Raw genomic sequence first — 16,715 nt, 5'->3', positions numbered from 1 at the left:
TGATAAAAAAAAAATTTTTTAATAAAAAAGATCTTTTTTATTTTTTAGTGGGTTTGATAAATTTTTAATAGTAAAAATAAAAATATTAAAAAATAAAATTAAAAAAAAACTATAATTTATATTTTTAAATTTTTTTTTAAAAGAAGATATTTTTTATATAATAAATAAATAAAAAATATTTTTATCTTATTTTATCTAAAGATAATTGATAAATAAAAAGATATTTTTATATATTTTTATATGCATAATCAGTAACCCACTCTTGGAAGATACACAAAGCTAAGTGAAGAACAACATGAGCGACAACACAGAATTCATCTCTTCTTCAATGGAAGCAATTGAAAGAAACGATGACTTGCTCACTCAAATTCTTGCTCGTGTGACTCTCAGAGATGTCATAACTTTCAGACGTGTCTCCAAGCGTTGGCTCTCTCTCATCTCCGCCCCTTACTTCCGCTGCTGTCACGCCAGCTTAAAACAAAGAGTCTCCGGTTTGTTCTTCGATTTCGCCCCCGACTCTGTATTTCACCAGGAAGTGAAATTCTTCTACTTAGACAAGGAAACCTGCCCCTCATATTCTTCATCTTCATTCTCCCCCAAAATCCCCGATCTAAGTTCTTCACAGATAATACAATCTTGCAACGGCTTGATGCTGCTCCAATCGGAAGAAGCCGTGTTTATCTATAACCCTACCACTGGAGACAAGAAAACCTTGCCTTCTTCCTTTCCATCGTTTGATTCATCAGATTTGCATTACTCTCTAGCTTTTGCTTTTGATCCCTTGCACTTTATTGGTTATAAGGTTATCTGCATTTTTGATGGCGTGGATTCAAAGAATGAATGCTTCGAAACCATGATTTACTCTTCGGAATCCGGTGTCTGGAAGCGCGGGTGTTCCTTCCCGCCTACCTTCCGCGTTGAATTCGATATGGTGACCTATTTCAAGGACTCAATTTATTGGAACGGAAGAAAAACGACACTGCGTTTTGATCTGAAGGAAGAGTGCATGAAGAATGACATGCCTCCTTTGCCGTCCAAAACTTATTATAGAACCGTTCTTGTGCCTACATGCGGTCACATGAATTTGGCTGGATTTGAATCTGATGATGAGTTGTCTATATGCGTCTTCCGGTTGAAAGAAGACTATTCTTCACCAAGGTGGGTTCACCTGCACAGCATTGATCTTCTACCTGTAATTGTTCGAACTGCTTTTGATAGAATCACGCTTCATGAAAAGGAGTTCTTCTGCAGTGTAATCCATCTCATTGAAGATGATGAAGATGGCATGAGTTTGTTGTTGCATGTACCGGGCACAGTTGTTGTTCTGCGGTTAAAGGATAGAAACTCTTACTATGTGTCGGACATACCAACAGGCAATGAAATATTACAAAAAACTTGGGGGTGGTTTAGAGCCTTTGAGTACATCGAGAGCTTAGCCAGTGTTTAGAAAGTTAGAGTTGAAGAAAGTTAGAGTTGAGGGGAGATTTAGACCACTTGTATAAACAAATTAATTAAGCTACTTATAAAAAAATAGCTTACACAGTAAAATTCAATTTATGTAAACAATTTAATTATTTAAATAAGTTTTTTTGAAAAAAAATTTTAAAGTATAAAAAATTTTATTAATAGCAGTTTAAACTTTAAAGTACAACAACATGAATTTAATTTTGAACTCTATAAAAGGATATTTTAGTTGAAGGTGTTATAAATTGTTTTTTTTTTAATTTAAATTGATAAAACATAACATAGTCCTAACTTACATCTCTAATAAATTTGTGTGATTTTTTACATATATAAAAATTTAATATTATATTATAAAATTATTTTTTAAACAATTTAAATTAATAAAAAAAAGTAGATATGAATGAATGGTCGTATCTCAAATAAAAAAAAGGACTATTATTCTTCATCAAACTGAGTTCTCATGCACAGCGTTGATATTCGATGCACCTATAAATCTTCAAACAAATTATCGGATCCATGACAGAAAAAGAAAATGAAATAATAATTGATGAAAAATACTTATTTATACGATACACATACAGTATAATTCTCTTAAAGACTCTGAGAAACATTCAAAGGAAGAAGAAGATCTAACGGACAAGAGCACAAAGAAAGTAAAGATGAATGAAGACAAAGAGGAGGAGACACCCTTTCAATCTCCTTTCAATCCTAAACCCTCATAGTTAAACCTTTGGACAAGAAAGTTAGTCTTCCGTTTATGGAAAGGTGGATTAACAAGAGATGGGCGAAGCAAGGTGCTGTTAATGTTACAGATTTGGAGGAAAATTTTTTCTTAATGCGATTTCATGCTAATGAGGACTACTTCTATTAAAGAAAATAATTCACGAATGGCGCAGATCATGGAGTCACAACAGATTTCTCCTTTTGGAACTTGGATGGTCGTTAAAAGAGTTTTTAGAAGAGGAAAGCAATAGAATCAGAAAACTAAAAAGGAAATAATCAAGCCAACAAAGGCAAGGAAATCCCTAAAAGTCAAGGGCAAAAAATAGGCCAAATTTTAACAAAATTGCTATCCCTCTAGACTTTCTCTTTTGCATGTTAGATTGTTAGGTTTGGGATTATGAATAGTAACTATTTGAGAAAGTCTAGGGGAACAGCAATTTTGTTAAAATTTGGCCAGCATTTAACCATCAAAAGTAAAATGAGTAATCCTGCACCATTGGATGTAATCTTCCACCGTTAAACACATTTATGATGCCTAATTGATGGCTATATATCACAATTTCTGCTGGCCCCTAGCACTCCTCCATGCAAAAAACCAAATTGCAAAGCTCTGTCTCAAATAAAAAAGGCGCTATCTCCACTAATCAAACCAAGAGGAATGTTCCAGTTAATCAAAAAGGAAAACAACAAGCAACTCTAGGTAACCCTAACTCTCATGAAACAAAAACAGCAGCAGAATAGGTTCTTAATAAAAGCAGGGGTAAACAGAGAAGTTTTAGCTATATGCTGAATGATCAATATAAGGTGTACAAAGAGGGAGGTTATGTGACACCAGCAGGTGAGGATAAGAATCTTACCTTTAGTGACATGATGAGTTCCCATGGGGATGCATCTTGTTCAAAGGTGGTTCAGCAGCATCCTTCAAACACCTCATTTGACCCGGGTGACCTGGCAGTTGGCAATGATATTTTATTTTGGAATGTTAGAGGTGACTTAGCCAAAGGCTTTTCTACTCTTATTAAAGATTTAAGCTTCATATATCATGCTTCTTTTATTTGTTTATTTGAAACCCATGTCTCAGATTCTAAGGCAGAAAACATTATTAAAAGAATAGTTTTGATACTTGGAGCATCAATGAGGCAGAGAGGTTCTCAGGAGGCATATGGTGCCTTTGGAATAAGGATATTTGGATGTTCATGTTCCGAAGATACACAATGAATTTATCCATTTTAAAGTTTCTTGGAACAATGAGGATCCTAGGTTCCTCACTGCTGTTTATGAGAGCCCGAACGTTACCAACAGAAAAGATCTTTGGTTAAAACTAGAAGAGATTGCAGTCTCTATAGACGGTCCATGGTGTCTTGGTGGAGATTTTAAATCCATCAAATCTATTAATGACTCAAGGGATAGCTCTAATTTATCCTTGGATGCTAATAGGTTTATTGAATGTACTACTAACTGTGATATCAATTAGATTATTTTTTCAGGTCCTCCTTTCACCTGGCAGCGGGGTCATGTTAAAAGGAGACTTGACAGAGTTCTTAGCAATCTTAGATGGAGTTAAACCTATCAAGCTATAGGAATTAAACATTTGCCAAAGCTAAAATCTAACCATCTTCCTATATTGATTGACCTTCAGCTTGCGGAACAGGATAATATTAATAAGCCTTTTCGTTTTATTGCTCCCTGGCTTCTGCATGAAGATTATCCTGAACATGTGAATGAAGCTTGGAATGCTCAGGACTCCTTAACCGAAAACATCTCTTCTTTTATAACTAAAGCAAAAATTTGGAATAAAGAGATTTTTTGAAATGCTTTTAGAATAAAAAAAAGGCATTTTAGCCCGGTTAGAGGGTATTAACAAAAGTCTTTCCTTTTAAAATAATCTGTTCCTTGATAGGCATGTGGATGTTTATTTTTCATGTAAATGAGATATTTATTTTTAATATAAATGAAATGTTTATTCTTCATGTAAATGAAATGTTTGTTCTTCATACAACAGTCGAGGGATTAGAAGGAAGTTTAATTAGAATTAAAAGGGAAGAGGATAGTTAAAATTTCCAATAGTAGAGTTAAAAGAAATTTTTTTAACTTGATCTCGGGTGGTTTTTTTTTTTTAATCCTTTGTAACCTACAAATCAGCTCATTGTTTATGTTGTTCAAATTTTTTATTGTCTAGTGAAACCCATATAAATAATGCTAATTGACATGAATTGATTCTAATTATACCCTAATAATATCTCATTAATTCAAAATTTAATTTTTAAAATCAAAATGAATTTTTCTTTTTTTATTTTACGTTGTTAAAAAAAAACGTTCTTCCCTATCTTTTCTCAAATTCAAAAGTTATTTTGCTTAGCTCCCTATCCAAATTGAAAGTGAGATATATATAGACAGTAACATACTCGTGAAAGATTGAAAGCAAAGTGAAGAACAACCATGAGTGACAACAAAGAATTAATCTCTTCTATACCGGAAACAGAAGAACAACTATGAGTGACAACAAAGAATTAATCTCTTCTTTACCGGAAACAATTGAAGGAAACGATTACTTACTCACTCAAATTCTTATTCGTGTGCCTTTCAGAGATATCATAACCTTTAAATGTGTCTCCAAGCGGTGGCTCTCTCTCATCTCTGATCCTTTTTTCAACCGCTGCCACGCCACAGTAAAACAAAGAGTTTTCGGTTTGTTCTTAGATCTCGCCCCTGACACTGAATGTCTGAATCATATCAGGAAGTGAAATTCTTCAACTTAGACAAGAAAACCTACCGCTCATCTTTTTCATCATTCTTCCCCAAAAACCCCAATCTACGTTCTTCACTGATAATACAATCTTGCAACGGTTTGATGCTACTCGAATCGAAAGACGCCGCTTTTATCTATAACCCTACCACCGAAGACAAGAAAACCTTACCCTCTTGCTTTTCATGGTTTGATTCATTAAATTTGCATTACTCTCTAGCTTTTGATCCCATGCGTTTTCTTGGTTATAAGATTATCTGCATTTTTGATGGCGTAAATTCAAAGAATAATGAATACTTCGAAACCATGATTTACTCTTCGAAATCCGGTGTGTGGAAGCGCGGGTGTTCCTTCCCGCCTACCTTCTCCGTTGATTTCCATAGGGCGACCTATTTCAAGGACTCAATTTATTGGATCCGAAGCAAAACGGTGCGTTTTGATCCGAAGGAAGAGTGCATGAAGAATGACATGCCTCCGTTGCCGCCGGAACCTTGTCATTATGAATACGTTCTCACGCCTGCATGCGGTTATATGAATTTGACTGGATTTGAATCTAATGAGTTCTCTGTATGCGTCTTTCGGTTGAAGGAAGATTATTCTTCACTAAGGTGGGTTCACATGTACAGCATTGATCTTCAATCTTTAATTTTTCAAACTGCTTTTGATATAATTGAAAGCCCTTATACTTATAGAAGCTACGACTTATTTTCTGTAAGGTACAGATACATTTACAGTATAATACATCTCATTGAAGATAATGAGAAACATGAATTTAGTGCATGTTTGGGCGCCATTATTTTGTTAAAAAAAGATCTTTTTTCAATGGAAAAAGATCTTTTTTTATTTTTTAACGTGTTTGGCAAATTTCTAGTAGTAAAAGTAAAAGTACTAGTAAAATCAAAAAAAGATCTTTTTTGAGAAGCTGTAATTTACATCTTTTTTTAAAAGATCTTTTTTCCTTAAAAAAAAGATGTTTTTCATGTAATAAATAAACAAAAAGGTACTTTTATATTGTTATACCCAAACATAATTGATAGATAAAAAGACCTTTTTACATGAGATATCCAAACATAAAATTACTTTTACTTCTTTATAAGATCTTTTAAAAAAAGATAACTCAAAAAAAGATCTTTTTTTAGAAACTCACCCAAACAAGCCCTTATTGATACACCTACCGGATAAAGTTGTTGTTCTGCGGTTAAAGGATAGAACCTATTACTCTGTATGGGACGTACCAATGGACAGATGGTATAGAATATTCCCATCAGTTTGGGGTTGGTCTAGAGCCTTTGAGTACAGCTAGAGCTTAGCTAGTGTTTAGAAATTACCAATTAGAAGTTAAAATAAGGGTATCATTTATGTTTTTTTATAGTATATATTGTATTTTATATAATATCCTACATAATTCATATATATATAGAAATATTTAATTTAATATTTTTATATGAACATTTTTTAAATTAATTATTTTTGACTAAAAATAATAATTAATATGTAACTGCCTTTCGTTAGCGATTTTATAATCAGATTGAGAGAGAGTTTTAGTAATAGAAATATTTTATTATCTTATGATGATTAATAGAAATATTTTATTTTGGAATCTTAAATGCCATAGCCAAAGGCTTTCTACTATTATTAAAGATTTAAGCTTCATATATCATGCTTCTTTTATTTGTTTATTTGAAACCCAGGTCTCAGATTCTAAGGTAGAAAACATTATTAAAAGAATAAGTTTTGATACTTGGAGCATCAATGAGGCAGAGAGGTTCTCAGGAGGCATCTGGTGCCTTTGAAATAAGGATATTTGGGATGTTAATGTTCTGAAGATACACAATGAATTTATCCATTTTAAAGTTTCTTGGAACAATGAGGATCCTTGATTCCTCACTGCTGTTTATGAAAGCCCGAACGTTACCAATAGAAAAGATCTTTGGTTAAAACTAGAAGAGATTGTAGTCTCTATACACGGTCCATGGTGTCTTGGTGGAGATTTTAAATTTTTAATTCCATCAAATCTATTAATGACTCAAGGGATAGCTCTAATATATCCTTGGATACTAATAGGTTTATTGAATGTACTACTAACTGTGATATCAATGAGATTAATTTTTCAGGTCCTCCTTTCACCTGGCAGCGGGTCATGTTAAAAGGAGACTTGACAGAGTTCTTGGCAATCTTAGATGGACTTAAACCTATCAAGCTATAGGAATTAAACATTTGCCAAAGCTAAAATCTAACAATCTTCCTATATTGATTCACCTTCAGCTTGCGGAACCGGAAAATATTAATAAGCATTTTTGTTTTATTGCTTCCTGGCTTCTGCATGAAGATTATCCTAACCTTGTGAATGAAGCTTGGAATGCTCAGGACTCCTTAACCAAAAACATCTCTTCTTTTATAACTAAAGCAAAAATTTGGAATAAAGAGATTTTTTGAAATACTTTTAGAAAAAAAAAATGGCATTTTAGCCCGGTTAGAGGGCATTAACAAAAGTCTCTCCTTTCAAAATAATCTGTTCCTTGATAAGCTCCAAAAGGAGCTCTGGAGGGAGTATGATAATATTTTGGTTCAAGAAGAAACTTATTGGTTTCATATGTCTAAATGTAATATTATCAACTTCGGTGACAAAAATTCTAGTTATTTTCATCTTAAAGCCAATGGCAGAAGGAGAAAAAACACAATCACGTCCCTCAAAATTGATAATAAAACCTGGACTGACAACCCATAAGTGCTTAAGGCCTTAGGGGTGGAGTTCTTCGAAAACTTATTTTCTAGTCCTAACGTTACCTCTCCTCTTCCCTTTCCTATTTCAGGATTTTTCCATCGTTATTAGAATAGGAATAGAATCAGTTATCTAAGGACCCTATAGATGAAGAAGTCAAAGCCCCCGGTGTTGATGGGCTTTCTCCGAAGTTTTTTCAGCACTCGTGGGACACGGTCGACCCTTCAGTTTGTAAGTGGGTTAAAGATGTCTTCAGGGATCCTTAGAGTATTAGCAGTGTCAATCAGACTCTCATTTCTCTTATTTCTAAGATTAAAACCCCAAAACTTTGCGCACTTTAGACCTATAAGTTTATGTAACGTTTGCTATAAGATTGTCACTAAGCTGCTAGCCACAAGTTTGAAACCTCTTATGAATAAGCTGATCTCGGACACTCAATCAAGCTTTATTCCAGGAAGAACTAGTGCGGATAACATTATTATCACACAGGAAGTGGTTCATCCTAACTCTAGCACAAATTTTTCTTTCAAAAAAAATTTGGAAATTACACTTTCCAAAGAGGCTGAGAGCCTTTACCTGGTTGCTAGCCCAAAATTCTCTACTAACAAATGAAAATAGATTCAGAAAAAGGCTTACAGAGGTGGTCGATTGCCCTCGATGTCCAAATAATGCTGAAACCTTGCTCCATGTTCTGCGTGATTGCCCTTTTATCAACAGAACCTGAAAAAGCCTGGTAACTAGGAATTTGCAGAACCGATTCTTTCAATCAGACCTCCATGAAGTGGGACCAGATGGCCCATTCTTTTCATAACTACCTGCAACCAAGCTTGGAAAAAACAGGAATGATCTCATTTTCAACCAACTCTGATAGCGTGCTTAATCAAGTTACAAATTTGGCAAGAAACTATGAAAATTACCTCTGTACTACTGATGTTAGCCGAGCAGCAATGAGTACCAAGAGGGAAAATTACCTCTGTACTACTGATTGTTTGAAATTGAGTACTACTGATGTTAATAAATATTTTAATCCTCTTATGTTGCATTTGGTTTTTTATTTAAAGGATCGAGCTAATGAGATATACAAGCGGGTTGAAGATCAGAAGTTTAGTAGAAATCATGATGCATTATTAGTATGAATAATCAAGCTGTCAAAGCTGCCAAGCCTTTGAAGAACCTTTTTCAGTCTTTGAAATGTAGAGTAGAAGAGAGCATAAAGGCCATATTTACAAATACATCTTAAATGTTATGGGAGCATTCTGTTTTGGCCGTATTTTTTAACCACTCTATTTGATATGAACTCAACCGTCCTATTTGATGATTAATTCTTGGGACCTTGTAAGAGTCTAAAAAGGCATAAAAAATAATGTATAAATCATTTTTAGTCGTATAAAAGTTTTTATCTCTCACCAACAAATTAGCGTTGTTTAATTAGTGGACTAATAATGTAATGTGCGTCGCTATATTCCACAGTGTCACTTAGAAAGAATTCAAGCAAAGCAGAGTGCCGCTACAAGTCGCTACACTCCACACTTCCACAGTGTCAATTGGAAAGAATCCAAGCAAAACAGAGTGCCATTACAAGTTGAAGCCTCTCGGTTTAAAAGGGTTAAAGTTGAAGTATACACAGTTTGGAGCAAGAGAGAAACCGAGTCTAAGTTCCTTAATAAGTGAATATAGTACTTTTTTTTATTATGTTCATTATCAACATTATTAAATGAATTGTAGCCTTAGTTTAACCGTGACTAACTGAACAGTTTAAATATATTAAGACCATCACAGATTCACAGCTAAGTTATTTTATTTGTACATGATTATAATATTTAAAAAGAAAGATAGAATAATAAATCTATTATTTATATAGATAAACAAAAAAAAAGTATAATATCAATTCAATTTTAAACTTCTACATAATAACAAATAAGATTAACACGTTCTAGTAAATACAACAAAAGATTCAACAAATACACATCTGTGTGTGGCATGTCACCAAAGAAAATAAGCACTTCATTTTCATTTGCCATTCTACCAAACTAAGTCAAATAAGTAGCCAAGTCAAGATCAATTAGGCTCTGAGTAAATAGAATTACTATAGTGATCTGAACGGTGGAACTTCTTTTTAAGTGGTTCTAATCTCTAAAGTTAAAGGCATAAAGATAAAGACATACTTAAATCACAAATACGAGCAAAGGCAGATCAGTCTAATCCAAGGGGTTGGCTTTTATAATTTTTTACTTTGAACTCTGTCTCTTTATAGAAACATAATGCAACTTATAAAAATTCAAATTTTGTGCACAATGTTATTAAAACAATTCAACAGCATGTTTGTCTTGTTGGTGCTCATCGAATTAGGAATTAATGGTGTCCACGTTAAATCCATTTTAGGCTTTTAGTCCTAAATTTTCAAACAAAATAATATTAACTTCTATCTAATCATAATCTTATATGTAGGTCAACTTCATACTTACAATTCAAAATATAAAATTTTAAACCTTATTTATTAGTAACAACAACTTTTAACATCCAGCATATTTAATAAAACAAGATCTCACAAACAATTATGACATAACATATTCTTATATACATATATTAAATTTACGTGAGTTAAGATACATTATATACAAACGAACTAAACACAATTCTAAAACAAAAGATATAAGTCTAGACAAACCAACTTAAAACTCAGCCATCTTGTCTTTCAGTTTTTTTTAAGGAACTGAAAAAAAGTTTAATACAATAGATGGAGATAACATTAGTCAAACATTAAGCAAATAATAATTATTATATAATACTATTACTTTAGAAGTCCAATAATGTGATCCAATATTATAGGTAGATTTCACTTTCTGCTATCTTGTCCTTTCAAAACATTATTGAATCCTTTCAATAAATTTTGCAGAAAATGTAGTATTAATTAAACTATTGTCTCTTTAATCTAGTATATAAAAGTTAAAAAATTTTGATAATAAAAAAATACTTGTACTACTTCTTTTTTCTTTTTCTTTAAATCAAAACCCTTCCATAAACCAATCATAAACCAAAATAAAACTAACCCAAAATAGAATAACAGAGAAGGCTACTTTATTACTATTTAGTAGTATATACACCTAAATAAACAATTTTCTAGCTTAAAAAAACAAATTTTCAGTCTTCAAATCTACGTGACTACAAAACGTAGTATTTTTGGAATTTTACAAAATGTAGTGCAAGCAGGGGCGGAATCAGGTACAAAAAAAGCTCAATGGTCCCTTAATTTTAATTTTTTATATATAAATTATATGTAAAATTTAGTTTAGCCTTCTTTAAAATTTTATTTTAGTCTTATTTTAAATATTGTTATATCTGCAATTACGGCAGGGTTTAAATTTTTTATTTATGATTTTAAATGTGTTTTAGAAATATTTTGTATATCACTTTATAATTTTAGATGTGTTACAATTATTTTTTAATGTTTAAATTTAAATTTTAGATTTATGAGTTTGGATGTGTTTTAAAAATATTTTCTGTATAAGTTAATAATTTTAGATGTGTTATAATTGAAAAAGAAATTACGGTCACTTTAAGAAAGAATGAGAGAATAATAGAAGGAAAAAAATTCGTGTTACAGATAGAAAATGAACGTAAAAAAAGAAAACAATAACTAACTATGAAGTGAGTAGGAAGTTAAAAAAATTTTAGTTTTTGAAATTTAAATTAATATTAATTATAAATATGCATCTAAAAAATAGAAATATATTTTAATTAAAAATAATTAAATAATATTAAAGATTGAAAAGCTGGATTTTGTTGTCAAGTAGTATTTTTCTTTTAGATTATAGATTTAGTTTGTAAATTTATTTTTTCGTTGAAATATTTCTTTTTATTTACTTTAAAAACTATTTTCTAATTTATATTTTAATTATTATAAAGTTACTCTTTTATTAATAAATTAGGATTATATAATTAAGAGGCAGAGTTAATACTTTAAGTTTTAGAGTGTAAATTTAATTTGTAAATAGCTTTTATTCTTTATGATTTGTAAAATATTTTTGCTATTAAAGAAACTAATATTGCTTTTATTTGTTTTAACAATATTTTTATAAATTATAATATAATTTTTTATAACTTTATTACGTGTAATGCACTTTAACATGTCTGTGCAATTCAACAAGCAACAGAACAGAACAGAACAAGACGCGCATAATTCAGATCTAACTCTTCCATCGTTCTCACAATTATGCACTCTTCACTCCCAATTCCCATTGTACGGATCCATTTCTTCGATTCCTACCGCATCTAACACGTAGTTTCATTCCTTTGATTTTAGTTGCCTTGTTTTCAATGCTGATGTTATAATCTTGTTCCTTTTTTTTTTTTTTCAGATTGATTAATACTAGTATATAGTAACAACAATAATAATAATAAGGCTAAGAAGAATAATAAATTATTGTTATTATTGTTGTTGTGGTGGTGGTGGCGAGTAACTGAATCGGGAAGAGATGTCTCGGAGACCGGTGAATCCTTCGAGAAGGTTCGGAGACAGTGGCGGTGGATTGTTCTCAAGTTCGAAATCGAGGTCCTCGTCAATTTTGCCTATTGGCCTCGTAGTCTTGGTGACTCTCTTTCTTTCTTTCATTCATTCTTATTCTTTTTCAGGTTTCACATTGCAATTGTTGGATTTATACATTTTCGGCTTACTTTGATAGAGAGTTTATCTAAACCAGCTAAGATTTGGTATAGTGATAGAGTATAGTGGACCACAAATTAAAGTAGCTAAATGCGGTTTGAATCTTAAAGTAGCTAAATTACTTTTGATGCCGACAATGCTTGATTAGGATTGCATCTGATAGATTTGGATATATAGATTACAATATTATAATTATAAGATATAATATATTTGCAGAGATACCTTTGATAGATTTTCTTTGTGTTCAGTTTAGTTTTTCAGTACTCTGTGTGTTTGGTGAGGTTCTGATTCTGGCTTTGATTTTTTGCTATTTTTTATAGGGTGGTCTGTTTTTCATTGTCTATATGCATAAGGGATCAGGTTTGTTTTTATCCGTTATTGTTCTCATTTTGTTGCTGTGATGAACTTTTTGTTTTCTGTATATGACAAGCAACAGAGCTTATTAATTTTTGGTTATGAATATATTATAGGTGGATCTGGTGGTCACTTAGATTCTGTTAGCAGGATTGAAGGTAATTTTCAATTTTAATTTCCTTGTCCTCTTGGTTATGATTTGTTTCACTTTCAAGTTATTTACCATTTAATATAGTATTGTGGTTTTTAACTTGATTTGATTTCATTATTCCGCTGCATTTTACTTTACTTTTGAAGTATTGATTATGAGTTATGGTTTACATGGAAAGCTACTTCCTAGTTAAGGAACCCCATAATGTCATGCTAGTGGGGAAGTTTTGTAACTCCCTTGATGGATTTCCAACTCTTAAGAAGTCTTAAGTAGCGATGAAAGATTCATTGCCTGTGATTACTTTCTCCTTGATGATAATCTGAAGTTGAACATCGGCTTGCTGCATTATGTGCAATTTTTGGCCTACAGTACTTTATTAAGTTATATGAAGAAGTGTTATTGAACACTTTGTAGTTTGGGGTTGGTTGTTACTGTGAATTATGGTACTTCAATAAATCATAATCTATATTAAGGTGCCATGTTAGAACTTAAGATGCTTATCTCACTGTGGGTCTTGGTTACATTGTTCACTAGATGGATTTCATTTTCTGCCATCCTTTTCACTTTATAAATAGCTCATGTACATTGTTTTGAATTGAACAATAAATATAGCATTGCATCTTGTAAGTTTGGACGTTTTGTGGCAAGGGAGAGGGAACAATCTAAGGGGAAAAAGAAGGAAAGTGAGTAACAGATTATTGCAACTTTTCTTCCCATAGTTTGACAAAATCCTCATACATGGAGGACCTTTAAATTTTGTATATTTTATTTAATGATGATACGGGTTGGATATCACATGTTCATCCTTCATTTATAGACATCCAAACAACGTTCTCCTTCCTTCCTTTTCCTCCATCCTAATGCCTGTAAAAGTGACGACTATGTAGTGTTCCGTGTCATCAAGATTTTGTTCATTTGAATTGGCACAATTGGCCAGCTTTATCTATCAGTAATTAGCTTGCCATCTATGTATGTCAAAATAATATTCATAAATTCCAAATGCAGGTGATTATTTGTGCAGTGGAGAGGTCCAACAAGCCATTCCTATTTTACAGAAAGCATATGGAGACAGCATGCATAAAGTTTTGCATGTTGGACCTGATAGTTGTTTTGTGGTCTCCAAATTGTTAAGGCAGGAAGAAACTGAAGCTTGGGGTATTGAACCGTATGATATAGAGGATGCCGATAGTAATTGCAAAGCACTTATCCGTAGAGGCAGTGTGCGTGTGGCAGATATCAAATTTCCTCTTCCATACAGGCCAAAATCTTTCTCACTTGTAGTCGTTTCAGATGCTCTGGATTACTTATCTCCCAGATACCTCAATAAAACACTTCCTGATTTGGCAAGGGTATCAGCAGATGGTATAGCGATATTTACTGGTAAGAGCATATTATAGAATCTTTGAGTTATTGATGATTCCTTCCATCAATGTAATAACCCTTTAAAACCTGCACTAAATAGAGAAGATTTATAGTTATAACCTGACATTGGGAAGGGAAGGTAGGGCATGCATTTCCAGAATTCTTGTTCATTTTTTGGTGTTGCTCAATTGTATCAATTGATTCATATTGCTGAGCTTGCCTAAGATCAAGAACGGTATTGGTTTTTAAGAGCAGAAGTGTTTTTCATGTGAACTATACACTTAAAAATCTGTTTCCATTATGACTTAAGGCATATCATATATAATCTCTTTGATGGTAAATTCTGAACAGTCGCTAAGAGTGATGATTCTTTGTTGACTGGATTCTTGATCTAGTATTCTATTGATGTAGGCTTTCCGACTCAACAAAAGGCCAAGGTTGCAGATGTTTCTAAGTTTGGAAGAGCGGTAAGTGGATTTTACATGAAGAGTAACAACAATCATATATTTTTATTTTCCCTTTTCTAACCATTTCTTCAATGTCAATTACTGAGCTTGTATGAATTAGAAGGTCCTTAATAATAGACCCTCAGTCTTTATGAAGCAAGGGATATTATCAGCTTCATCTACATCTTATTTATTAAAAATTAATAGGCACTTTGTGACTAGTGATGTATACTTTTTAATATTTTTAAAGTTAAAGTATGCCTATTTATTTTTAAAAAGATATTAATTTAAAAGATAAGGTGAAAATTTGCAAGAGTAGTTAATTTTAAGCAAAGGCTTTATTTTTAACTGAAATATGTTGTGCATTTTTGTTTGGGTTTTAAAAGCCAGATAAAGGCATTCATATAAATATGAATTTGTGACCTAGTAACGGATTTGTTGCCTCAGGTCATTTTCTTTAGTATTGAATATTCATAAATTAAGTGTAACAAAATATCTCTTTCTTGTAGGCCAAGATGAGAAGTTCATCCTGGTGGACCAAGTTTTTCGCTCAGATTAACTTAGAAGAGAATGAATCTGCTTCTAAGAAGTTTGAACAAGCTTCAACAAAGGGCTCATATGAACCAAAATGCCAGATATTCCACCTAAAGTCCCTCCCTTGATTCCTGGATATGATTACATTTGTAGCATTGCAGCTCCTGATAGCTGTGTCTCGCTTCATTTTTCGTCGGAAACACACTACTTCTATAAAGGTAATTTAATTCTTTGAACCATAGATGATGGTGTATCACTTATGTTTGTTTCCTGTAATAGCTTTATTCTTTAAAATGGCATTTAGCTAAGTTATCAGTTGAATTAGGTGAGCTGTAAGGAAAGTGGCGTTGATTTTTGTATTTAAAGTTATAAGTTTCTTTTTTTCCCCCTTGAGATATAAATTAAATCTCATTATATTTGTCTGAATAATCTAGCAAAAAGAAAGGATTTTCTTCAGTTTACCTTCTCTGCTCCATTGCTGTTTATAAAATGTTGAATAATCAGATCTTGGTACTTGTGGCTTTTAGCATCTCACTTCAGTGTAGATTACACACAGGTTGGTGCAATAGATTAGATTGGGAATTCACTTGAAGAGATAGTTCTCTTCATTTTTCTTTTTTAAAGGGGAAAAAAAAAAAGATTAAGTAGCGCTATCATGGGCTTGAATTCATGATTAATGGTACTTTATATTTATAACTATATATTATGATATTATGACACGTACAATATTAATTGACTCTCTATGTAGTTCTCCTAATTTTCCACTTTTTTTAATAATAATTTTCAAATATACTTGAATAAATCGAGAGTAGCCTTTCAGTTGATGTGCTATATACACATTTACATTATATTTGGAAGTTCCACTTTAAAGATTCTAGTTCCTTTATTCTTTTGATGAGAAGACTAACAATTCAAATTCTTATATATGCCCACTAAGAACGTATATGGATATGTAAAAGCAAAATGGTTTATTTTGTATACATAATTATATAAAAATTTATACATTTGTTTATGGCTGGTCAAATGAGCAGTGCATGAACATTTAACTTAAATCATTTATTTGTTGTTATTTTGAACATGAGTATATCATTAAGGGAGTTTATGTGTATTATTAATTTCCTATTAATATACTAAGGCCTAAGGGAGCACGTATGACATTTCGTTCGGGAAGAGAAATGATGGTTTGGCCGTTTGGTCTTCATTCGTAAATAAAAATAAAAAATATAAAAAAATTAAGCTTGATGAATATAAAAATGAAATGAAGATACCATCTCAAACCCAATTTGGTAGAATGTTAATCCTGCGATGGAATAATACGAAATTTGTTTTATCCTAATATGTAAGTGCAAAATCATTCCACTTGGTGGCGGACTTGAAAGAAAAATTTTGGAACAAAAAATGTAACATAAAAATTAATAATAATATTTATATTAAAATAAAATTTATAAATACAATTAATTTTTAAATTTGTTACTAATAATATAAGATAATAAATAAATAATTTTATAGATAAGAATTATAAAATAGTTTATAATGGTATTCTTTGAATC

General features: G+C 31.8%; 1 protein-coding gene and 1 long non-coding RNA gene across 2 annotated transcripts; one reads left to right on the top strand and one right to left on the bottom strand.

The window, feature by feature from the left end:
• Positions 1–209: 209 nt before the first annotated feature.
• Positions 210–8,471, bottom strand: LOC140179872 (uncharacterized). Its single transcript, XR_011873705.1, has 3 exons — positions 8,292–8,471; positions 3,045–3,135; positions 210–1,324 (listed from the first exon to the last, which is right to left on the bottom strand). It is a non-coding gene; the product is annotated as an uncharacterized lncRNA (long non-coding RNA).
• A 3,298-nt stretch (positions 8,472–11,769) lies between these two features.
• On the top strand, positions 11,770–15,626 carry LOC112697711 (probable pectin methylesterase CGR2). The gene is made up of 7 exons (XM_025751009.3): positions 11,770–11,895; positions 12,014–12,244; positions 12,639–12,678; positions 12,789–12,830; positions 13,829–14,203; positions 14,597–14,652; positions 15,141–15,626. The coding sequence occupies exons 2-7, from the start codon at positions 12,131–12,133 to the stop codon at positions 15,291–15,293; spliced, it is 780 nt and encodes a 259-aa protein (XP_025606794.1). The 5' UTR covers positions 11,770–11,895; positions 12,014–12,130; the 3' UTR covers positions 15,294–15,626.
• Positions 15,627–16,715: the final 1,089 nt, after the last annotated feature.

This window comes from Arachis hypogaea, chromosome 16 (genome assembly GCF_003086295.3).
Source record: "Arachis hypogaea cultivar Tifrunner chromosome 16, arahy.Tifrunner.gnm2.J5K5, whole genome shotgun sequence".
Taxonomy (NCBI): domain Eukaryota; kingdom Viridiplantae; phylum Streptophyta; class Magnoliopsida; order Fabales; family Fabaceae; genus Arachis; species Arachis hypogaea.
The sequence above is the reverse complement of the archived record's forward strand: the minus strand, read 5'-3'. Positions and strand labels throughout refer to the sequence as shown.